Source organism: Dasypus novemcinctus, chromosome 8 (genome assembly GCF_030445035.2).
Source record: "Dasypus novemcinctus isolate mDasNov1 chromosome 8, mDasNov1.1.hap2, whole genome shotgun sequence".
Lineage (NCBI taxonomy): Eukaryota > Metazoa > Chordata > Mammalia > Cingulata > Dasypodidae > Dasypus > Dasypus novemcinctus.
This window is the reverse complement of record NC_080680.1, coordinates 18,704,867-18,729,489: the sequence shown is the minus strand read 5'-3', so window position 1 is coordinate 18,729,489 and position 24,623 is coordinate 18,704,867. Positions and strand designations below refer to the sequence as shown.

At 42.3% G+C, this 24,623-nt stretch overlaps 2 protein-coding genes across 3 annotated transcripts in view; both read right to left on the bottom strand.

Moving 5' to 3' along the window:
* Nucleotides 1-3,562, bottom strand: part of SLC35D2 (solute carrier family 35 member D2) — a 47,230-nt gene extending 43,668 nt beyond the window's left edge. The window contains exon 1 of one of the 2 annotated variants that reach the window (XM_004470943.5): nucleotides 3,344-3,562. In XM_004470943.5, the coding sequence (XP_004471000.1) occupies nucleotides 3,344-3,489 (146 nt within the window). In that variant the 5' untranslated portion in view covers nucleotides 3,490-3,562. The remainder of the gene's footprint in view (nucleotides 1-3,343) is intronic. The other variant, XM_058301550.2, reaches the window with a different exon arrangement.
* Nucleotides 3,563-5,831: 2,269 nt separating this feature from the next.
* On the bottom strand, nucleotides 5,832-23,467 carry ZNF367 (zinc finger protein 367). Its single transcript, XM_058301549.2, has 5 exons — nucleotides 22,926-23,467; nucleotides 16,046-16,196; nucleotides 11,970-12,089; nucleotides 10,890-11,028; nucleotides 5,832-8,384 (listed from the first exon to the last, which is right to left on the bottom strand). The coding sequence occupies exons 1-5, from the start codon at nucleotides 23,334-23,336 to the stop codon at nucleotides 8,159-8,161; spliced, it is 1,047 nt and encodes a 348-aa protein (XP_058157532.1). The 5' UTR covers nucleotides 23,337-23,467; the 3' UTR covers nucleotides 5,832-8,158.
* Between the last annotated feature and the right edge of the window lie 1,156 nt (nucleotides 23,468-24,623).

Sequence of the window (24,623 nt, the reverse complement as noted above, 5' to 3'; positions counted from 1 at the left end):
TGTTAAGATTAGGGCTTTGATTTGACCACTTCATTAGAGCACGTAGGGTTGAGTCCCAGATGAGATTTTTTCCCCCATGCCATTCAGAGCTGCTCAAGTGGTGAAGGAAGGAAGCAAACGGTAGGATTAGCATGGGCTGAGGTTGTACCAGATACATACAATCCAACATGAGACAGGGAAAGGAGCCACATGCACTTCCAAGAGTGTCTCTCAGCTGGACTAGGAGGAAGTCAGGACAGGAGAAGGGTCTTGGGCAAGAAATAAGGGGGGAGGGCAGGTGGCCAGAGTAGGCACTCTGCAGTGGCGAGTCTAGAGTGGTGCTATTGCTTGTGAGGACCAAGTTCTGGAAGTAATGATGGGAAGTGGGGTGGAGGATAATTTGTTGGAGATGAGGTCAGGCATTAGAGACGTGGGTGTGGATGGTTCAGCCACGTGGCTCCTGAAGTCACCCAGAAGGCTGACATGAGTCAGGGGACAGAGGAAGACTAAGACTCTTCGTAACGGAGAAACCAGGAGCTCAGGAGCCAGTAACAGTGAGGACAGGAAGGGAGTGGTAAATCCAGACTCTCAACAGAGCACAAGCTAAGGGGACCTTCCTCCTGGCCCAGTCCTGTGCCGTAAGATATGATCCAGCTCCAAAGGGACTGTAGGGAGCATCTTCAGAGAAAACCCAGGTTTTCATGAAAGTAAGAGAAAATTAGAAGTTGTCTGTATTTTTTTAAAATAGACTCCCAAATCCCACTATTGGAGACTCTCATTCAATAGTTGTTGTTTTTTTCTCTCTCTCTCTCTTTGTTTTCTTTTCTTTTCTTTTTTTTTATTCAATAGTTTTTATAAAAACTTCTCTAAGTGATACAGAATGCCAGGCAGGTTTGGAAACCGCTGACTTAAACGATCCCAAAGCCCTTGCATCCATAATGAAGGAAGCATTTATAGCTGTTCAACACTGAGCTGTTGAACTCAGCTGTTGAATTGAATACAGCTAAGTTCATTATTTTTGTTTTATTAGTAAATTCTTTTGTGTCATAGAAAATAGTTACGGGGAGGTGGGGGAAGAATCCAGACCACCTGCACAAATTTCATGAATCTGACTTGAAGAATCACTAGTATAACCAACTGGCCATTAAATCTTAGATGAGCTTGTTTTCCCTCTTACCCCAACAGGGTCTGACAGCTCACATCCTTCAAAGACCTCTCTGTCCAAACAGATAAATCTGGCATCACAATGAATGAAAATTAACAAATAACTAAGGCCACCCATCATTTTGAGCCCCAACCAAAGCAATCTGCTTAAAATGGAAGAATAAAAACATACGCCAAGCTGTATTCCAACGACCCTAGGAATTAGGTAATCAGCAAAACATTCTATCCTCAAACAGCTAATGCTCAGATCAGATTTCGATAGTTTTGTTGTTGTTGTCTCCATGCTTAAAACCTTCCAAGGGGTTAAACCTTCCTTTAGACTAAAACTAAAACTAGTATTTCCTAATCAAAGTCTCTCTGTTTCCACTCTGGTCCCCCAGTATCTACACTCAACACAGAAGTCAGATCATGTAACTAACTACGTGGCTTGAGAGGTGCCAGGGGCTCCAAGCTCCCTAGAGCAGACCCTGTCAGTGGGTTCCAAGGCCCTAAGCAATTCATCACTCTTTGAGCCCTTCAGCTATTATCCCTACTCATACTCTTTTCTCTTTCGGGCATGGAATGTTCTTTGCTCAGCTCTCTGTGTCACCCATGCACTCGCCCCAGCCAGGTCTTGGCTCAGATGTCACCTCCTGCTTGAAGCTTCACTAATCACACTACCTATGACCTCAAACTCTTTCCCATTCCTGCAATCCCTAACTTCCTTTCCTGCCTAATTTTTTCTCTCCAGGGCCTTAGCCACTTCTGACATAATATAAATGTTACTGGCTTATATACTGGTCCACTAGGATGCCAGCTTCTTGATGTTAAGGGAGTGTGATCTGTTTTGTTTCTTTCTGGCTCCCTAGCACCCAGTATAGTACCTGGCACATAACAAATAGTGCTGAATATATGCAGGATGGCACGCTGCTTCTTCACCTCCTCCCCTTCTAGCCCTGTTTCTCCAGCAGGCGCAGCTCATACCCACTTCCTGTTTGCACATGCTGCTCCCCTCTGCCTGGAATGCTCTAACACCTACACACAATCTAGGAGCCTCCGCTCCGCTCCCAGGCACTCTCCCTTCATATCTGAAATGACCTGGTTTATTCAGGAACCTACTTGTTGACTGTCTATCTCCACCACTGCAATGGGCTCTCCAGCGCTGGGGCTTTGACTGGATCACTAGCTGCTTCCCCCAGTGCCTGGAATGAGTTTGGCACATAGTAGGTGCTCAGCAAATATCTGTTGGAGGTATAGTCAGCAAAGCGCTTGGGGGGTCTCAGTTTTTTCAATAAGAACGCTGAAGACACTCTTGCCAGGTCTCTCTGGTGGCGAAAAAATCTAATTTTACATTCAGGCAGCAGATAAACAATGTAGTTTACAAGGAGCCCTCACTGATGCCAGCCCATGGACTGGCATTAAGAAGCCTGCCGATAATTAACACAGGTGTTATTATCCAGCTTTTTTATCTGAGAAAACTGCTGACTATGGGATTGGCCCCAGATGGCATAGCTACTAAATGGTCGAAATCCCCAGCTCTTTCAAAGCTGCCAAAAGGCCAGCTACATTAAACCGGATTTTCTAGTCCTTACAAATAGGTTCAAGATCACACATTTGCTGGTTTACTTCACACTAATCCAATAAAAGTGCATCATATGACCTACCCATTGTTTTCCCCTGTTTACCGCGAAGACGCTGATAATTTGAGAATGAATCGTCAATCGATGCGAATAAACTGATCGGCTTCAAACTGATCGCTGAACATCTAGACTTGTAGGAAGAATTATTCACCTTTAAAATCCACATTCGATCACTTCTCTCAGCTCACTGCTGCATTTTAAAGCATCTGGATGCAGCTCTACGCGCACAGCAACTGCAGGCTACCTTGCAAGAGTAAGCCGTGGTAAAGTGTGCCCGCGCGCACTAAGAGTTGAATTACTTTGTCCTTGTTTTAGTGATTTTAGTTTTCCAAAGCTGCGAAGGTTCCGGTTCCTCTGAAAACTTGGAAAACGTGCCGAACTCACAGCGGGTCACGTCGGCCCCGAAGTGAGCCGTTGCGACCTCCTGGATCTCTGACCTCATCCGCCCACTGCCCTTGGCACCGAGGGCACCGGCCAACGCCGCGGCGCCACCGCTCCCGGGGACAGCCCCTGGGGCTCGCCAGGTCCCGGACAGGTAGCCGGCCGTGCAGACCCCCGCCCGGACCCCTCGCCCGCCTCACCCATACGTGGTCAGCAGCGCCTTGTTGACCAGCACGATGAGGAAGGAGCAGGTCCCGTAGAGGAGCGCCGACAGCAGCCTGGCCGCCCGCGAGGGCAGGCGCGCCGAGGCGGGGTCCGCGCCCTCGGCCTGGCCGCCGGCCGTCATGTCCCGCGGGCCTGCTGGGACCCGCCGCCCGCCGGGCTCCGCCCGCACGCTGGCCGGGCCCGGGCCCGGGACCCCACTTCTGTCCCCGCCTCCGGGCGGGCCGGGAAGAGGGCGCGGCCGAAACAGGAAGAGCGGCCGCGCGAACCCCGGGTCCCCGCCGGCCCCCCGCGAGCAGCGCGCGGCCCGCGCCACGCCCCTAGGCGCGGAGGGCGAAGGTGGCAGGGCTGCTCGTCCTTGGACCTGGAGCTCATCCTCAAAAATACCTTCGGAGTCTAGGGAGAAAAGAAACGGGTTTGGAAGAGTTAACAGACAAAAACTGCTCTCTTGCGGAGAAACTTCTCTAAGTGTAGGGTTTTCGTGGGTTTTTTTCCCCAGAACAATCATGCATAAAATACAGGATTCCCATATATCCCCTATCATTAGCACCTTACATTGGTGTGGCAGGTGGTTACAATGAATGAAAGCACATTTTAGAACTGTACTAACTATAGCCCATGGTTTAACTTAGGGTTCACTGTGTTATGCAATTCCATGGATTTTTATTTTTATTCCAGTACCATGTATACAACATAATAGTTTCCCTTTAACCACAGATATATTTCAGTGCTGTTAATTATATTCAAAACGTGCTATCATCACTACTATTATTAAAACTGTTCAATCACTCCAAATAGGCACTCCCTTTCTCCACCCCACTCCTACAATTTTAATTTCTATTTTATAATGCATTGATTTTGTGTCTACAGTCGGATAAGTTTTGACAAATGCGTACACCTGTGTAACCATTGAGTCACTACATAGAACATTCCCACCAACTCATCAACTTTCTTCTCTGCAGCTTTGAAGCCACCCCGCATCTCATTCTAATTTGTTTTTTCTAGAATTTCACATAAACGGGATTCTATCCTAGGATTTCATACAAATGCCATATAAATGAAGATGTACTCCATGAAAGTTCCTTTTGCCAAGTGCATTATTTTCAAGATTCATCCATGATGCTGCGGGTCCCTTTTAATGGCTCAGCACTTTCATAATTTACCTCTTCACCAGTTAATAGACATGTGGTTGTTTCCAGTTTGGGGATGTTATGAGCAACGCTGCTATGAACATTCATGGGCAAGTTTTTGCACGAACACTTTTTCATTTACCCTAGGTAAAATGGGTGGGTGGTAGGGTAGGTACAAAGTCTCAGGGCTTTTCTTGCCACTAGATAATTTATGGCAGGTTCTCCCCTTTTCTGAGGCCCCAATTTTTATGGCCTGGATTGCTAGCAATTATCATCCATCTCTGTTGTTCATGTTAATTTAAGGGAAGCCTCCCAGAACTAGCCTATTTTGGTCAGAATTTCCTGCTCCAGTCATTTTTTTCAAATATATGTCTCATTTTTTCATTCTAATTAATTTAGCTGGAAAAGCTAAAGATTTCAAGTTAAATAGAAGTTTAAGCCACACTGTATGGAGAATGGCTTGGACAACTGTTTTTCTATCTTAAGCACAATAAGCAAGAGACTAAAAACTGAGAAAAAGGTAAGAAAAGCCCAAATTAACCAAAACAAGAAAACACACATGACACTGTTTAAAATAAAAAATGAATTCTTATTAAAGTTGACCCCAAAAATCTAAACTTAGTCATTTTAGTTAATTTCCTCAAAAAGATAAATTAAATGTTCAGAGTATCCAAATAAGTTTGGACTGCAAAACTATTTTAAAGTGACTTTTCATGATGACCTTAGTCATAACTGTAATTCATTTCCTTCCATTACATACTGCCCAAACCTTTAGTTGCTGGCAAAATCATATTCTTACCCTGTTGAAATTACAACTCACAATGAAGTGTTGCTTGTGAAATTCTTTTGCACTAAGTCTGGACAAGGCTACTAAAGATCTACCAAGAATAAATGATAAAAAAAGGAAAACTGATTTGCTTTTAAGTAAACAGGGAGAAGGCTTTGAGTAGATTCTTGGGTGGTAACAAGAAGATTAAACACATCCTGAATATTGGTGAGATGAAATCCCAGTTCCTTATTACTCTTAGAAATGTAAGGTCTGGAATCGGGCTGGCAATAGTTTAATACTTATCAACACACGTGTATTTCTGACACTGTAATAATAAACGAGGCAGGAACATTAAAATTTTAAAGTAAGAAAGAGCAATTTACACTATTGTTGCAACTATGAAAAAGTCATGCCTGGGATAAGACCAGAAGGAAATAGAAAACATGTCAAAATAATGTTAAAATGTAGAGCTGCATGTGCCTTTTCTATTTTTAACTTTTTTGTATCATGCTTATTATATTTTTGCTAGGAAAACAAATTTTAAAAGTTTCAAGAATGACCATGTACTTTAACTTAAAATAAATTTTTATTCAAAGCATCTCTTAAAATTACAGCATGTTTGTTCTTATGCTGTTAACTCTGCCATGACTCATGAAACACTTCAAAAATTTGAATGTAAACCACATTTTTAAAACAAAAAGCAGTCTTAACACACCTCAAATTTTAGATGCCAATGTATTCTGTCCAAGTATATAGCTTATATCAAAAAAGAACATTTTAAATGTTTCTATAGTAAATAGTTGTGATAATTTCTTAAACTGTTCCAATTATACAAATAAAATATGTTTGTAAATATAACTATTATGGTTGAAAAAGCTGAGTGGAGAAACAAACAAACAAACAAAAACCCTTACTTTTGAAGACCTTAAATGTTGTTATCTGTGAACCGGCAAGCATTCATATTTTTAAAATTCTTACTGCCCTTCCTTCTTGAGGTAAGTTTATCAAATTTTAACTTTCTCAAGACTGATGAGTGTTGCTTTTATAGTTCATTTAAATCATATTTCAAAGGAAAAATTCTAGAGGAAATGTTGAAACCTAAACCAAGAAATTCAGAAACTATAGTCTCCCTTACCATGCTTTTAAGTGCTCCAAGTTAAAATTCTATATACCAGATTACAAACAAAATTCTTAGACCATTACAAATATAAATTCTCTCATTACAAAAAAAAATCCCTCAAGATTTGTAATTTACTGTACAGAGGAATTACATTTTTAAAGTATGTCCTCATCATACACATTATTTGTTACTGTCATATCTTCTTTTACACTTTTGCTACTTTTCTTTTTAAGACATTTACATACTTCCCCTTCCCCATGGCTACATGTTTTAAACCATCTGTGTACTGCAACACATTGGGATTTTGGATAAAGAAGCCTACATCCTAGATAATGTTTAAACTAACAGCGGTATCTTACTGATACTACTTTAACTCAAAAAAGAAAATAAAAGACACACTGAAGAGCCCATATTTTCCTCTATTATTCTGAGATTTACTCCAATTAAGCAATCTATAAATTACCATGCTATGCATGTTATTTAGTTTCTGCTTAAAAAAAAGCTAAAATGATCAAGGTTTAAGCCTACAAAAAGGAGGTGGACTGCTCAGCTGCTGATTTTTCTGTTCATGCTTCAGTACATAAAGTGGTGTTTAATAACTTCATCTATTTTAGAAATGGTTTAAAACCAACACTAGTTAATACACTTGCAGTTAAAACTATCCCAAAGCCTACTTATCTGAATAGCTAATATTTCTGCAGTGTTTAACTGATAACTAAATTTAGTAAACACAAAATAGCTTGGCATGTTATTCTGAAATAAAGCAAGAAGGTGGCTTTATGCACTGAAAATATAAATATGGAGGCTTCCATTTGCTAGTAATTCTAAACAAGCAGTACAATTAAAATTTAGTGTTTGCTAACAAAAGATCTACAATTCACTAAAAAACCCTGTAGATGTCCCTTCTATTAAAAAAATCCAAGTGCCAAATCTCATCACAGGGCACGTAATATGTATTAAAAAATCACCAATTACCATGTTACCTAGACTTTGCAAGATTAATCACTCAATTTCAGCAAATGAGAAATATGAAATGTGCAAAAGTTCCCAAGTTAACATGTTAGGAATGACAAGTGCTTTTCAAACTTAATCATCATAGTGAGTTGTAAAATCCCAGAAAGATAGAATAAGACTGATTTTACTTCAATTTTGAAAATTCTGAACTGTTATGCATCTTACCAAGATCCTCAAATATCTATTTTCTTCCATTCCATAACTTAGAACGCCTCCCAAAATAGTCAGTTTCCCATTTCTCTTGCCTTACTGGGCACACTATTTTGCAATTTAAAAATATATATCTTACACACACATCTTATACTTTCTTGCTTGCTTCAGTGTTTACAGTATTGTTAAGCATAGTAATATACATTGTAAAAATGATCTTATAAATAATCTATTTCAACCTTCTTTGGCTATATGTACCATTCTGTTTTTTCCAACAAGTGTCTTATTCAGAAAGTGCTTCCTGTGAGAACTGCTTCCAATGAATGCATTAAACTTGCAAAATCTAGCTTCCCACAATATGTAGTTTTCTACCCTGTCCTGTGCAGTCCCATATTTACAAATATTTTAAATTTTACAACAAATCCATTTCCATATAAAAAAAAAGTGCAATTCTCTCTCACCCCATAATCTGGGGTGATAACATTCTTCATAAATTTCTACAGAATAGCAGCCTATGATAAGCAAATAAGGTGCTTAGCTTATGCCCAAGGATCTACTTTTTAAGGAGGCTGGGCAGTACTTTTGTACAGCGGAAGAGTCCGTGTCCGGGCTACTGTCGGAGGGGAGCTCCTGTCAGGTTGGCGAGCTCTATGAGGGCAAGGGCTCCGTGCAGGCGCTCCCGCTGCTCTTGCAGCCTGCGCTGGGCACAGATCTTCTCCTCATCATCATCCTCGTCAGACTGAAGGTATTCCAGAGGATCCTGCTGCTCCAGGTCGGCCTTCGGCACGAGCTTTCCCTTCAAAGTAGGGGTACGCTGCTCTCTCGTTTCCCAGTACCTATATGAAATAAGTATGCATCAGAGTTCCATGCCATACTTGAAATTCTCAAATGTTTACTTTTTTTTAAAAAAAAAAAAAGAAGTTCCTCACCACAGTATTATTTTATGTTTAAGCTTATAAAGTTATCAAGTGATTTCACATATAACACTTACATTTCCCATGTACAGAAGAAAAAAAGAAAAAGTTGAGGGACTTGCTCAAGTTCCCATAATCAAAAACTGGCAGTTCTGGGTCTCCTGCTGAACTCTATAATCATACGCTTTGGCCTTCAACTATAACTACCTTAAAGATCATATCTGAAATGAACTAGAGTAAAAATTTAAAATTGCAGAAAAATGATGTCATTAGAAATTTACCCTATCCACAGAGATATGGTAACTTTTTAAGGGCCGAAGTACTGTAAGAAATACTAAGGAAAAGAATGACAGTTAACTATGTAAAAATGGAAACCCACAAAATAGGAGAAAGCAATTACTGCCCAACAGATACAGCATCATTATTCTATTTCAGAACATACAGTAATTCACAAGACAATGCAGACATTCAACCCTTTTGGTAACTAAAGAAATGCAAATTTAAAAGACAGTACTATTACATGCAAAAATGTCCATAGCACTTGTACTTGAATGCTCATAGTAGATTTTGTAATAGCCAAAAACAACCCACATGTCCAGAAATAGGTAAATGAATAAAAAAGTTGAGGTATAGCCATGCAGTTGAATACTACTCAGCAATTAAAAGTATTATGATAAATCTCAAAATAATTAGAGTAAAAGAAGCCAAATGAACAGGAGTTCGTACCATATGACTCCATTTGTATTAAACTTCATATACAATTTATTGTATGTCAATTATACCTCAAAAAAGCTGGTAAAAATTACATACAAAAATAAATAACTACCAGAATACTCATATCAGAAAAGTCTGGCTATACCCAGAGGTATTTTAAACAATGCAAATGGTCCCATATGACTTGAAGGATGGCTAGAAAACAAGAAGGGCAAAAGATAAGTTTAGCAAGGTAAGCAGGGACCAGTAAAGAAGGGCTTTAAATGCCATAATAAAGCATTTAGACTATATGGTGAGGATCATACTAGCATTTTATTTTAGAAAGATCCTTGGAGACTGAATTGAGAGTTTAAGTGGCTGAAGTTAAGAGTCATTAAGGAGGAAGAATCCACATAACTTGGCCATTGAGCAGAGTGGGGAAAGGTAGTATGAAGACAAGGATAACCAAGAGGTTTCTAGCTTGGGCAAAATTAGAGATAATGGAGCAGTGAGGACCAGCCAGGAGGAAGAGGGAGGGAAGCGATGGAGATATTTAGTTTAAGGTGCCCATGGGACATTGCATCCAAGTAGAAAATGTCTGTGAAAATGCTGACAAACTTTCCTTAACTTGCATAATCAAATAATATTGTCAGATTCTGTTATCTGATTCTTCAAATAAAACAGAGTTTATCCATCCAAATATTTATCAAGGCTTACTCACTGTGCTAGGCTGAGGATATAGGGGTAAATAAGACAAATATAATCCCTGCCCTTACAGAGCTTACTGCCCAGCAAGAAAGATAGACAGTGAACAAATAAATAAGTCTGTGATGGATGTTTTAAAAGGGAAAACACAGTGTGTTATAAAAGCATTTATTGAATCTAACCTTGTTTAGAGGGTTGGTGGGCAGGCCAGGGAAGGCTTTCCTGAAGTGAGGTTTAAGCTGAGTGAGAACTGAAGGGTGAGTCAAGAGTGCCCAAATGAGAGGGAAACACACTCCAGGCAGAGGGATCAGTAGGGACTAAGTGATAGAGTGGGGTTGAGAAGCAAAAGCCCAGGGTGGCTGGAGACGGTGGTGTTACCAGAGGTAGGCAGAGCTGTTGCAGCACAATTAGGAATCTGGATGTATTCTAAGTGCAAGGAAGCCAGTGAAGGTGGGGAGAGGCATGACCAGATGTTGCTGGCTTATACACAACTGATGAATCCTTAAATCAAAATGTCCTGAGAGGAGATTTGCTACTTGTCCCCTTGTTGGCCTTACAAAAAGTTCAATGGGTTCTATTTGGATCTTCACACCAGAAAAACCTCTAATCTCTATCCTTGTTACAATCAGCACATATATAACTATAATGTAAAGAAAATGAAGAGCTTGCACTGATGACAAATGAAAAACAATACACTTACAGCCTTCTTTAAAAGCAATGTAATTAAAAAGATACATATTGACCAAAGGGGAAAACACTTTCTTTTCAAATGAACTGCAAAAAAACAAATACATTGTGGTCAAGGCACTCCAATTAGTTAATGTCATAATAAAGTCTTCTATCATACATTGATCCTAATCTCACTCATTACAATTCTGTGGTGTAAGGAAATAAAATGCCATTTCAAATCATTTTATAAAATGTGTATCAAAGCAACTTATGTGAAATGAGAGAATTATGAAAGTGCCTAATATAAAGCCAAGCCCCCAACTGAGATTTTTACTGTGGACCAAATACAGAGTGCCTTACTTTGCCAACCACTCGGCGGCAGCTTTGTTGTCCGCAGCCTGGTGCTTGCTGAGTGTGTCTGTGGGCTCCTCTCTCTTCAGCCTGGCATAAGGGTGCTTCGGACAGTGGCGGTTTGCATGGGTGAATCTGCTTAGGCAGCCTTCAAAACACAGAGGGAAACACTCATCAGAATCTGTCCATTCAGCAGACATATGGAAAAATGTTCAGTTTCATTGGTATCCAAGAAAGGCAAGTTAAGACAGTGAAGTTTAACGTTTTATAATTTGGTGGAAAAAAGAAACCTAAGTCCAGTATTATCAATGCTAGAGAGGGGGATGGTAAGATGGTTCTTTCACGTTACAGACGGTGGAATGCAAATGTGTCAACACCACTGGGAAGTGTTTAGCATGAGTCATAAAAATCTTCCAAATCTCTGACCCAGTAATTCCTTTCTTGGAATCGATCATAAGGAAATATCTCAAAAGACGAACAAAGTATGAAAATATTCCCTTCAGCTTTATGTATAACAAGCAAATTTAAGAAACAAATATTCGATATCCAATAAGCAAATTCACTAGATGAAATAGTAGACATTTACAACATTTGTTAAAAAAAACAAGACAATTATAGAGCAACAAGACAAACCTGTACTAAATTTCAAATATAACTATGTAAAAATATGCATAAGAAAAGTATCTCACAAGATATTACTAACAGTGGCATTGTTAAACGATGGTAAAAATTTTCCCCTTTACTAAAAATTTAAATAATAATGTGCTTACTTCAGGTTAATAGTTTAAAAATTCCAAAACCCAAATAAAAGACAACTTCTAAAGACAGTATTTACTCTAAGACTTTTTCTCCTGCCTGTAACTGCAGAGTATTTTTATTACCCTTTAGTATTTTCTTCTATAAGAACACTCTTTTAAAAATTCAATCATTTCAAAGATACTCAGCAGGGATCATAATTAGGAAGGAAGAAAGTCTATGATGTTTTATAAAATCTACATCAAAAATCTCTCCCCCTAAAAATTCAAATAAAAGACATTAAGTTTTAACTCACAACTACTTATTCCATAAATTTAACTTCTAATACCATACCATTTTCTGAACAAACAAAAGGTTTCTCTCCGGTGTGAAGACGCTGATGTGTTTTGAGTTGCCCACTTTGAACAAAGGCTTTTCCACAGTCTGGATAATCACACAGATAGGGTCTCTCACCTATGTAGACAAATGTTATACATTATTTCTGAGAAAACAAGGTAAGAAAACGGAAGGGGTAAAAGACAGAATCAATCTATATATAGGTCAGACCACAAACAAATATTAAATACTTCATAGTCTCTACAGAACTACAAATGGAAACGCTAACAAGAGTACTTTGAAGATATCAATGAGTTATCCACTTGAGAACTGTTTTCTTTAGGCCTTGAGCTTTTAGATACCCAGGCTCAAATCCTTGAAGTTATTATCTTTGGCTTATACCATTTTATGTGCTGGTGTCTCTACTGCTACTTTCCAACTGCAATTTCCCCTGATGAGACTGTCAGCCCCTCCCACTTAATATTAACAGTGGGAGTCTTCCAGCCGGTCTCCATAGCATTTCCAGAGTAGCTGTCATAGAACTTTGCTTTTGCCATACCAGCTAACCCCTAAATCAGCCCAAACTCCACTACACTTCTTGGACAACTGAAAATCTGCCTACTGACTAGTAGGTCACAACAGACTCTATCTACACTACATGCAATCCTACTGGGTTGGGGAGGTATCCTGACTCCTCTCCTGGAGACTCTTTCTAGCCATGAGGTCATTCCTCCCAATTGTTCTACTCCTTGAATATCCTATCTTCTCTGTCCATTCAGATCTTCCCAGTGCTGTAGGTTTTCAGTGGAACTCCTCCAAACACCCCCATCTCCACATAATTGAGCTGTCCTTTCGCTAACTTAGTGTCCTAGGTTGTTTATGTATCATGCCAGACTCTTAATGCAGAGATTTCTAACACCTTATCCTCTATTTAGATTTCCTATACACAGCACAATGTGGGACTCAGAGAAAGTGCTCAATAAATGTTGCTCAGTCATAATGAAACTTATTTCTTGAAAACTTTCCTTTACTGAACAATAATATACTATGAATAAGTTATAAGATTATCGCTGTGGAAGGGAAAAAGTTTTATGGTGGATGTGTGGGAGTACTGTATATTGTATATATGAATTACTGTGATCTAAGACTCTTGTGAAGAGAAGCTCAATAATTAGGAAAAAAGATAGGATGTAGAATTTTTCCAAATCAATACGTATTCTAGATCTAACCTTTAAACTCATCGCTATATTCCATTTTACTAGTAAGGGAACCTGACATTATATTGGGCTTCACTTTTCAGGAAGTTTTGGATCACAGAGTGGTTCAACAATGGTGGCGGAGGGACACTGGTACAGGATGTTATTGACAGGCTATATATGGTTGACAGGGAGTTATACAGGGCATATGTCCAGGGTGCATGGTAATGTTTGGATATACTCATAGTGGAAACAATTAAAAACAACAGCTGGGGGGGTACTGGGTTCCTGGCCAGGGGGGCTCTGTCATGGTCCCTAGGGGAGCAGCGGCAGTCCCCCAGGTGCAACGGTAAGAACCAGGAAGGAATGAGGGTCCAACAGTGAGTCCCTGATACTAATGACTATGCTTGTGAGCCTATATGCCTGAAATAAGAACAAGGCCTAGAGCAGTACTGTGCCTAGGAGTTTCCTCCTGACAGCCTTCATGTTACTCAAATGTGGCCAGTCTCGAAGCCAAACTCAGCATGTAGATGCAAGTGCATTCCCCCCAGCGTGGGACATGACACCCGGGGATGAGCCTCCCTGGCACCGAGGGATCACTACCAAATATCAGCTGATGATGCAACTAGAAAATGACCTTGAATTAAAGGTTCAATGCAGACCAGCAGAATATCCCTGTCTACATATAATAGGAGTTTAAAATGCTGTTTGACCTAATGTAAGGGGGAAAATGGAAAGGAGAAATGAGTTTATATGGCTATGAGTCTCTAAAAAAGAGTCTGGAGGTTGTCAGAAGGATTGCCCTTATGCACACCTGAGCAGAGTCTCAGAGACAGATAAAGTAATACAACTCCAGGTATTGGTTCTTTTGAGAGCTAAAGAGACCCACTGGTTCTATGGTCATGGCAGATGGGGTTCACTGCCATGTCAGATGGCCCTTCTTTGGAGCTGGTGTTTCTGCGTGATGGAACTGGACTCAGATGGGATCTCTTTTCACAAGCCTTTCATGCTACTTTGCTGGAACTGTAGTTGGTGCTGGGGTTTAAGATATATCTAGGGGATTTGAATCTCTGGACTAACAATATGACAGCCCACGCCCTGAACCTCAACAGACTTCAACTCCTACACTCTGATTTATTGGACTTACCCCACTCAGCTAACATGGAGTTGAAGAATGTCAACCACCACACCATGGAGCCTAGAGTGCCTACAACTGAAAGCAGGAGGATTGCATCCAGTATCCATGTGGAATCTAAGCCCCCTCTTGACATAGAAGTGCAATGGACACAACCAATCCAATGTCCACAGAGAAAATGTGGCATTGGTGTGGGAAAAGTGGCCATGGTGGCTGCTGGGTGCGGGGAATGGGAGGAAGAGATGAGATGTGGAGGCGTTTTCGGGACTTGGAGTTGTCCTGGGTGTGCTTCACGAACAATTATGAGACATTGTAGATCCCCCCAGGGCCCACTGGATGGAACGTGGGAGAGTATGGGCTATGATGTGGACCATTGACCTTGAGGTGCAGCGATGCCCAGAGATGTACTTACCAAATGCAATGGATGTGTCATGATGATGGGAGAGAATGTTGCTGTGGGGGGAGTGGGGGGTGGGGGCAGTGGGGTTGAATGGGACTTCATATTTTTTGAATGTAATATTTTTTAAAAATGAATTTTAAAAATTTAAAAATTAAAAATAAAAAACAATTATATACTGGTTCACCTATTTGACTCAGAAAATAGTGAAATGACAAGACTGCCATAAGTTTCTCTCTTTTTTTTTTTAAGATTTATTTATTTATTTCCCCCTTCCCCTCCTCCCGCCCTGCTGTTCCTGCTGTCTGTGTTTCACTATGTGATCTTCTGTATCTATTTCTCTTTTTGTCTTGTCTTTTCATCTTTCTCCTCTAGGATTCACCAGGATTCAATCCTGAGGACCTCTGATGTGGAGAGAGGTTCCCTGTCAATTGTGCCACCTCAGTTCCTGGTCTCTGCTGTGCTTCACCTTGACTCTCCCTTCATCTCTCTTTTGTTGCACCATCATCTTGCTGCGTAACTCACTTGCACAGGCACTGGTTCACCACGCGGGCACTCGGCTTGCTGTGCAGGCACTCAGCTCGCCACATGGGCACTGGCTTGCCACACAGGCCGTCACATGGGCACTTGACTCTCCATGTGGGCACTAGTGCAGGCACTCAGCTCACCACTTGGGCACTGGCTCGCCATGTAGGCACGCTTTCTGTTCTTTTTCACCAAGAGATCCCAGGGATCAAACCTGGGTCCTCCCATATGGTAGGTGCAGGCCCTATCACATGAGCCACATCCGTGTCCCAAGTTTCTCATTATTTAGAGATATACTAAAGGGTTATAATGGTTGGATATGAGCTAATAAAACACAGGATATAAGGGAATTATTTAAAATAGTAAGAAAAAAGCTTTTTGAAGCACATAATATTAAGAGCTTACCTACACCTTACGGATCTTGGGTCAGTTCCCTGGTATATGGCACAGTAGGTTTAGGCTTAGGAGTCTCAGGTGATGCACTGCTCAAAGGTATGCAGTGCCTTGGTGGTAGGTGGTCCAGGGCTGGGGCTCAGGGCTCTTTTTATTATACCACATAGCCTTGAATCTTAACTACACTGTCAGTAAGTGCTCTATGGTCTATGAATCAGTTATTTGCAGTATTTTAAAGTAGACTGGGGAAAAACACAAATATTCTCAAAATCAGATATTTCATTAAGTAAAAATTTTACTGAATAGTACCCAAAGCTAAAACCTTTAGTCACTTTAGTAATGATTCAAAATTACAACTTCACACTTTTTTAGCCATGTATAGTAGCCATATTTTAAAATGTAAAAAGAAGTATTACTTCTGGCATTCTCCAAAATTTGTTTGCCTTACCTGTATGAGTCCTTTTGTGAGCCTGGAGCGATTTCTCCCGAGGAAACACCCTATTACAGATGTTACAACGGATTCTGCTGGATGAATGCTCTCCTTCATTTATTAAATCCCGGACAGTATCTGCTCTGGGTCTACCACGTCGGATTCCATCCTGTTAAACATTTTTATCAACATTAATAAAATTTCTGGACTCCACCCATTAAAGCAAAATATCCTAAATTTTAAAAAGTCTTTCTTGAGTGACCTCAGCAGAATTGGTGCAGTAAGTAGGTCCAAGGGTCCATACTCCCACAGAGACACCAAAAAATTGAGCAAATCTGTCAGAATCAACAACCAAGCAAACAATGAATCAAGAAAAAGGCAACTTAAAAAGAGGTAGGAAAGCTTTGTGGCATTTTTACTTGCTTTTGCCCATCCCCCTCCATGACTTGGTAGTGCATTCCCAGGGTAGGACCCTATCCCTTGTTCCAAGGGAGCAGAGTAGATTTTAGTTTCAAAGAATTGTTTTTCTAGGTTTTTGTTGTGTTAACATATATATATAAGTGCAATTTCCCATTTTAATCATTTTTAGTGTACCATTTAGTGGTATTAATTACATTCACAATGTTGTGTTACCTTCACTGCCATCCATTACCAAAACTTTCCCATCACCCCAAACAGAAGCTCTGTTACCATTAAGCAATAACTCCCCATTCTCTCTCCCTCCAGCTCCTGGTAACCTCTATGAATTAGCTTATTCTAGAAGTTTTATAGAGGTGGAATTATATAATATTTGTACTTTTTGTCTGCCTTATTTTACTTGGCATAATGTGTTTGAGGTTCATCCATGTTGCAGCATGTATCAGAACTTCATTCCTTTTTACAACTGAATATTTCATTCATTGATATATTCCATTCCATTGATAAATCACAGTTTATCTATTCAACTGTTGACGGACACTTAGGTTGTTTCTACCTTTTGATTATTTTGAATAATGCTACAATAAACCTTGGTATACAATATTTTCTCCAACTCTGTAGGTTGTCTTATCACTCTCTTGATACAAAAGTTCTTTGATGTGGAAAAGTCTTAATTTTGATGAAGTCTAATGATCTATTTTTCATTACTGTTGCTTGGGTTTCTGGTATCATATCTAAAAATCCATTGCCAAATTTAAGATCATGAAGATGCTCTCCCTTTTCATCTAACAGTTTTATGGCTTTAGCTCTTAGATTTACGTAGCTGATCCATTTTGTGTTAATTTTTGTGTATGGTGTAAGATAGAGATCCACTTTGATTCTGTTGCAGGGGCATATCCAGTTTTCCCTGCACCATTTGTTGAAGAGACTATTCTTTTCCCATTGGATAGACTTCACACCCTTGTTGAAAAATCATTTGGCCATTGGTTCATTTCTGAACTCTCATTCTGTTCCACTGATGTTTATTTTGACCTGGCTGGGAGCTACCTAAAGAACTAATGGGAGATATCTGTTTTCGTTTCTCCCAACTCAAATGCTCTCATGGGCAGAAAAGCAGCTATGCAGAGGGCATTCCTTGAAACCAGTATAAGGCAAATAACAACCTGCTGCCACCTGGGGCACAAAATTTCAGTTGAAGAAAACATTAGACACACTGAAAGCTAGGGACAGTTTCTTTGAGAAAGTAGGGCATTGAAAAGTGGCCATAAAACTTGCTTGGCCAATAAGATGTGGGTGCAATTGACATGTGTGACTTCTAAGCAAAAGCTTAGAAGATTTTAGTCTCACCATCTCTCCTTTCTCTCTGCCTTGAGACCTGCATGTCCCAGGTATGGGATGCTCTGTCAGCCTGGGTCCTAGAATGACAACAATGTGGAACACACCTCATCATTAAACACACCTCATAGGGCAGAAAACATGAACCATGTTGTTATAAAGCATTGAGATTCTTAAACTGCATTCCACACCATACTTTAGCCTAAGGTAATTTATTTAGGCACTTCATTAACAAATATTTGTTGAAGGAATAAAGATGTCAACAATTCTTTGTTGTTACTGAGACTATAGAAAGAGGTACATATTGACCTCTTTTCCCAAACTTGTTTAATTCCTAAAGAAGTTTCTATTTCTAGTGAAGCTAGGAACTGGCAAGGTCCTAACTGGATCCTGACTTACTAAGTCCAAATTAGTAAATCAACTTGTGGCAATTATTGATGGTTATCAAATTCTTTCATCTTCTTTCTTACTTGGCTATCTTTCTCACTAGTCACATTTAGTTCTTGGCTATTATCCTCACTAGTCACATTGAAACAACAAAGAGTCAGCAGAGTGATCTAACCAGAAGTAAAACTAGAGAATCAACTGCCATCATGTATTAAGCCACAATAACTTCATGGAACATTGCTGGTTATGTTTCATATCACAAACAATTTTTAAATCTTCTCAAATGCAAATAAGAATAAAAATTAATAAACAAGAGAATAGAGCATCTGTGATCCATAACAATAGTTTTGATTGTGTTAAGAAAGAAATAGTACATGAAACCAGGTTAATTAAAAACCTTAGTGTTAGTGGCACAAGTCCTCTGCCAAAAAGAATCCTTTCCCTAATATTTTTAAAGACATAAAAACATAATATTGACTCCGTCACAATTTTAAATAACTGGTTCATTAATATAAAAATTTTAATTTTTTTCTATTACTTTTTTTCCCTACTTTTGGTAACAAAAATATTAACCAGCATGTCTAACAGTGAGGGAAACACAAAAAATTAGCCATTTGGCTCATTTCCAGCAACTCTAACATTTTTAAAGACCTTATTTCAACTACAAGCGATACATTTCTATTTTCCAAATGAGAAATGGACAGCTTAAAATTAAATACAATATAATACAACGTTCTGGTCATATGCAGGTAAGGCTTCACACTTAAAGCATTCTTTCAACCAAGAGCATAAGGCAAGGGCAAGTAATCATCTAATGCCCTAAATAAAGAGTATCTTCTATGATATGTAATGAAAATAATTAGTGTTCAAGAGGACCCTTTTCCTTTGGGCCTAGATGAAAATAAGGAAACTATATTTGTAGGTATATTTTGACAAGTACATAGTGTTAATTCATCAGCAAACAAGTGCACCTGTAGCCTAAAGAACAAATCTTGTCAAGACTGCTTTGATGATTCACCAGAAAAAGCAATGTTAGCATGAAATTCTAGAACGTCCTATTGCTATTTTGTGGAAACTGCTACAAAATAAGCTACTAGAAAGAAGCAAAATGATTAAATTTGCCAAAAAGTTTTCCTTATTTGAGTGAATTTAACTTTTAAGTCAGAATCTACCTCTGGAAGGTAGATAGTGATTTTGAAATTGTTTCCTTAGGCTTCCAATATCAATAAAAAGAGTTCTTTAGTAAAATTTGGGTTATTTCTTCAAACCATTTATAATAATGTACACATTGAACTAGGTTTTAGAAAAAGTTATATTTAAACTTGGTGTTCATGTGATGACTAAAATACCTAAAAGTCCTTGACACATTTTTATACAAGTAAAATTCAAATAAAATGCACAAAAACAACCTAGAAGGGAAAAGAAAATAGGTCTCAGAAGATGTGTGTACCTTGACAAGAAAATGAGAAAATGTAATGGATCACATTTCCCTTTTCATATTCATTCATGTGTTCTAATTCCATCCCCACCTTGACCTATCTTCACAACTTTCCAAGCCTTAATTTGAATTTATCTGTTGTTTTGTGTGTACCTTTATGAAGCGCCTCAATTGAGAAACAAGTAGGTTATGAATAGTATATATTTCATAAGTTTACTTATATCAGCTTAATATTAAAAAATAAAAACAAACTCCTGAATTCAATTTGCACAAGACATACACAGGAGTAATATGGTATAGGGATGAAGAGCAAGGGGGCTCTGGAAGGTTCCAGGCAGTTCTATTAGTTCTGCCACTTACCATATGATCTTAACTACACTTAAGTCAGGGCCTCTTTTCTCTTAATCCTCCATCAGGTAAGCAAAGATCAAATGGATTAAGAATTCAAAATGCTCAACATAGAGTGTGGCACTTTACTGCCAACACTACTAAGTGCTTACTTTGTACCAGGCAATAAATGGTGGCTACTGTTAACTTGATGTTAACATGGTGGTGATCAAAATTTACTGTGTAATAATCAGCTATTTGTAAGGAGACTATGTGCAATTCAGATGTTTGAATGGTTCAACTGATAGAAAGGGAAAGCAGAACAGGCAGCTGGTAGAGCCTGAAGGGTGAATGGTGTGTGAGGCTATGCACAGAGAAGCTAGTCCACGCGGAGCTTACAGTGGAGAAGTAACCTCATGAATGCAGTCTGAGTCAGGGCACAAGGGTGCAAGGTGGAATATTCTACGGACGTAGACTCTGCTCCCTTCCCTCCCTGAAGAATTCTATAACCTAGAAGATAGTGTTAATATATATTTGCACCTCATTAGTGCTAAGCAATCTTGTGACGTAAGTCCAAAATAAGTTGGTAGATGGGTGTTCTTCCCACAGGTAGGGGAGACAGTGTTGGGCAGGAGCAAACAACAAAGCAAAAGAAAGGCTGACACTGGATGTGCAGGATTCAGATGTTAACACCTCTCCTGGGAGCAGTGGACACAGACAGTAAATGAAGACAAGTGCAATTCTCAAACCCACGGCAGTTAGTGTCTCTAGCTGGCCACTGGAGGAAACACTGAAATGAGAGAGAGTGTTGCTAGCACTGGCAATATTACAAACTTGTCTCCCAATTTTCCAAAAAGTGACCAGAATCAGTCAGCATGATTCATCTACGTGGAGATAAAGAACTACAAGTACTTTAGCAAGCAAAACAAAGTAAAAGGTGCTGGAATTCTAACTTTATTCTAGTACAGTGAACACAAATCCAACTGGGTAACTCCCTTAAATAAAGGTATATTCTAACCTTTACCTCTTAAGATGAGGAAGGTAATGAATGGTTTTTGGAGCTGCACTTGAATTGCTTCCTCAATGAAAGGAAAAATTAAAATCAAAGGTATATTCTAACCTTTACCTCTTAAGATGAGGTAGGTAATGAATGGTTTTTGGAGCTGCACTTGAATTGTTTCCTCAATAAAAGGAAAAGTTAAAATCAATTCAAATAATTATGAAACAGCTGCAATATGAAAGACTGAGAAGAGAAATATAAAAACGCTTTTTCACTTTTACATGTTCTTCATAACTTCTATATATTTTACCTCTGAAAAGAGATGGACAAATGGAAATAAAATGCAAACCCATGCATTGTGTTAGCAAAGTAGGTAAAAGATTTATGTGAAGGTAAGTCTGCTTCAGGCCAAAAAGAACTAAACTATAAATTTCATTGCCTGTGCTTACATTAATCATTTTGGATAACTCGAAATTAGATGAAGTTACAACTAAAAATAAAATCATAAATGCAAAATCTTCCACAAGTATTTGTGCATATATGCCTTTTATGTTGATCATTTATATAATCTAATGTATGTTTTTTTAAAAAAGGACTAAAACATATGTTAACAGAAAAATATCTAGAAGACCCAACCATCCTAACAGGAGCTACACAGAGCCAGTCAACAGTCCTTCACTAACTCACTCAGTGCTAGTATATTTCCGCTTGTTCTTTCAAATTTGTACTGAGGTATAGTTTCAACTTGAAATGTGTCAGAGTGCACAGTCTTAAAATTTTATATTTCTTCAGTAACAATGCCATTAATAACAAAGTGTATCAATTTCCTCAAGGCCCAAACAACACAGTTTCAACATCTTTGCTACTTGCATGTAAACTAAAGTGACCTAAACTAGTTTCAATATATAAATACAGTATCTGCCAATATAAATACACTTACCCACTAGGTGATTTATATGTTAAGTGTTTAGGAAAACTTTTATCTGTCCCCTTAACAAGTGGGATCTGGATATTAACTTTTTATTAGTACCATTCATTCATTCATTCCACAAATATTTATTGAGCACCTTGCACTTACAGAGCATTAAAGTGAAATGGTCTATCAGATAGAAATGGTCCGGCTCTCTGGCACTTACAGTCTATAGAGCTAAGTCAACAAAGAGGCATCCCACGAACATTAAGCGGTCAGGACAATTACACAAAAACTCGACCGTAGTCCCAGCTCTCCCACTACCTAGTTGTGGATCTCAAGGAGAGCTCCTCGCCCTCTCTAAACCTCAGTTGGCTGAGCTGTAAAATGTAGGTTTGAACCACTTCCTTTCCAGCTCTAACAATGTGTTGACCGCGAAGAATTCGAGGTTAGCGACTACAGCGTCCTGTTCCACTCTGAGCTCTCGGCACCTAGCAAGCAGCAAACTGGGTGAATCAAAGGCAGCGAAGGCCAAACTTCCGCTGGGGAACACGCCAAGTCCCTTCTTGCATTTTCGGCGGTCTCTGCCTGATGGGCATCTTCTGGCAGGGACCGGCAGGTCTGCGGTGATGGCGCAGAATCTGCGCACCGTCCTCCCCGCTCCATACTCATAACAGCTCAGAGCCCACAACCCCTGCCCTCCGTCTCTGGTCAGAAAAGGACTCAGGTGTCGGCCGAGCGTCTAGCAGGGGCCTTTGCCCACGCCTCGTCTCCGTCCCCGGGCTGCGTTCCTGCCCACTGCACCTGCCAGCCAGGCACCTCGGGTCCCTCCCGCCGCCCTGGGGACTCGGGTCACGTGACCGCCGCCCGCCCCCCCCCCCCCCCCGCGGGGGCCCGTTTTTGGCGCGCGGCAGTGACGTCAGCGTCCTGTCAGCCACCGCCCCCGCCCCGGCTGGCGGCCGGAGCGACCTCGCGTTTTAAACTCGGCCCCGCCCCGCCCGCCCCGTCCGCGGGCGCTGCTGGCTCCCGGGCCACGCCGTTAACGGGCCCTCGGCTGCCCCGCGCCCCGCCCCGCGCCGCTCACCTTGAGCTGGCCGCTGTCGGGACTGCTGGCTTCCTCCTCGTCCTCGCCTCCCGAGGCGGCGGCGGCCGAGGCGGCGGGCGGGGGCGCGGCCCGGCCCCGAAGCCCCGGGTGCTCGGCGGCGGCGGCCGGCGAGGTGACCGAGGCGGCGCCGCCTGCGGCCCCGGGGCTGAGCGTCACGTTGTGCGCGTTCTCGCCCCAGCGCCACGGGTACACCATGAAGTCGCTGAAGCCGGGGCTGGTGGGGATGAGCGGCGGCGGCGGCTCCGGCTCCCCCCCGCCGCCGCACGTGGGCTTGATCGGGGTGGTCCTGATGACCGACACGAGCACCCGCTTCGGGGAGTCGTGGCAGAAGATGACAGGCTGCGGCTGCGGAGTGTTGTCCGCCATCGCCGCCTCCACGCCCCGGATCATCGCCCGGCCGCGATCCGCTGCGCCCGCCGCCCCCGGGCCGCACTCCTTGAGTCCGACCTGCCCCTCGCTCCGCTTGCCCGCTCCGAGTCGCCGGCTTTCAGCCCCGCCGGCTCATGGCAGGTGGACGTTTCCCGGAATCCCCCTGCGCAGCGGCCACCAAAGGAGTTCAGCGGAGCGGCTCCGCGGGCACCGGGCAGGCAGAGCCGGACCCCAAGCCCCGGGCGAGCCTGCCCTCGGCTCTTTGTACTCCCCAAGGCAGGCTGCAGCGGCGGGAAGCAGCAGCCGACCTGGCCCTCGCGGTGACAGGAAAGCAGGACGCGCGGCGCCGAGTCCCCCAAAAATAACAACCTGCCGCCGCGGTCCCTGCTCCCGCTTTTCCCGCGTTACATTTCGCGCCTGGGCGGAACCAATCACCGCGAGGCCCCTGTCCGCTGGCCGCAGCGGCGAGTGACAGGTCGCGCGAGCCAATGGCTGGGCCTGGACTTCTTTCTAGCATAGCGGGCGGAGCCGGGCCTGCGCGCGGGTCCTTTCTGCCACGCTATTGGCCGCCGCTCTTATATTTTTTTCGGCGTCGAGGGCCAACTGAGTTCGAAACTTCAGAGCAGCGCGCGACGTAGGCGCTGACCCAGACACACCCGCCCGGAGCCCCGCCCCGTCCTCTTTCACCGCGGTTTGCTAGTGTCTGAGACGCCCGCGGAGGAGGGGGAAGGAGGCAAGAGCGTTGCCGATTGGACAGTCGGGGGGAGGGCGGGGCTGGGGGGCGGTCGTTGGGCGGCGGCGGCGGCGCGCGCCCCGCTGGGCCCCGCCCGCCGGCGGCTGTTGGGCTGCGGTTCCCGCGCGCCTAGAATTTAAAGGGCTGAGGCGGAGCCCGCCGCCCCGCCCTCGGCTCCCGCCACCAGCGCCGCGGCCCCTAAGTCTTTCGGTCGCGCCAGCTCCTCCCCGACGCCCAGGGATGCCGCGTTTCTGACTGGAATTCCGTCTGCCCGGCCCTTCGACTCGCGGAGAATCCGCTCCGGTCAGCGCCCTCGGACCTCCCCGGCGCTGAGGCTGGGACTTGGGCCCGGGCCTGGGGTTCCCGGCTCGGGGGAAGGTGGTCTCCCGCGTCCCCGCGGGCGGCTCGCCGCGCGCCCTCACTCCCACCCTCTGGCTGATCCGCAAAGGGCCCTGAGCACCGCCCGCCCTAGTCCCCAACCCCGACGGCCCCCGGCCCGCCCTCGCCGCGGTGACCCCACTCCGAGTCGCGGGGACCCTGGCCCGTTCGGCGAAGGTCCCCCCCACACGCCCCCG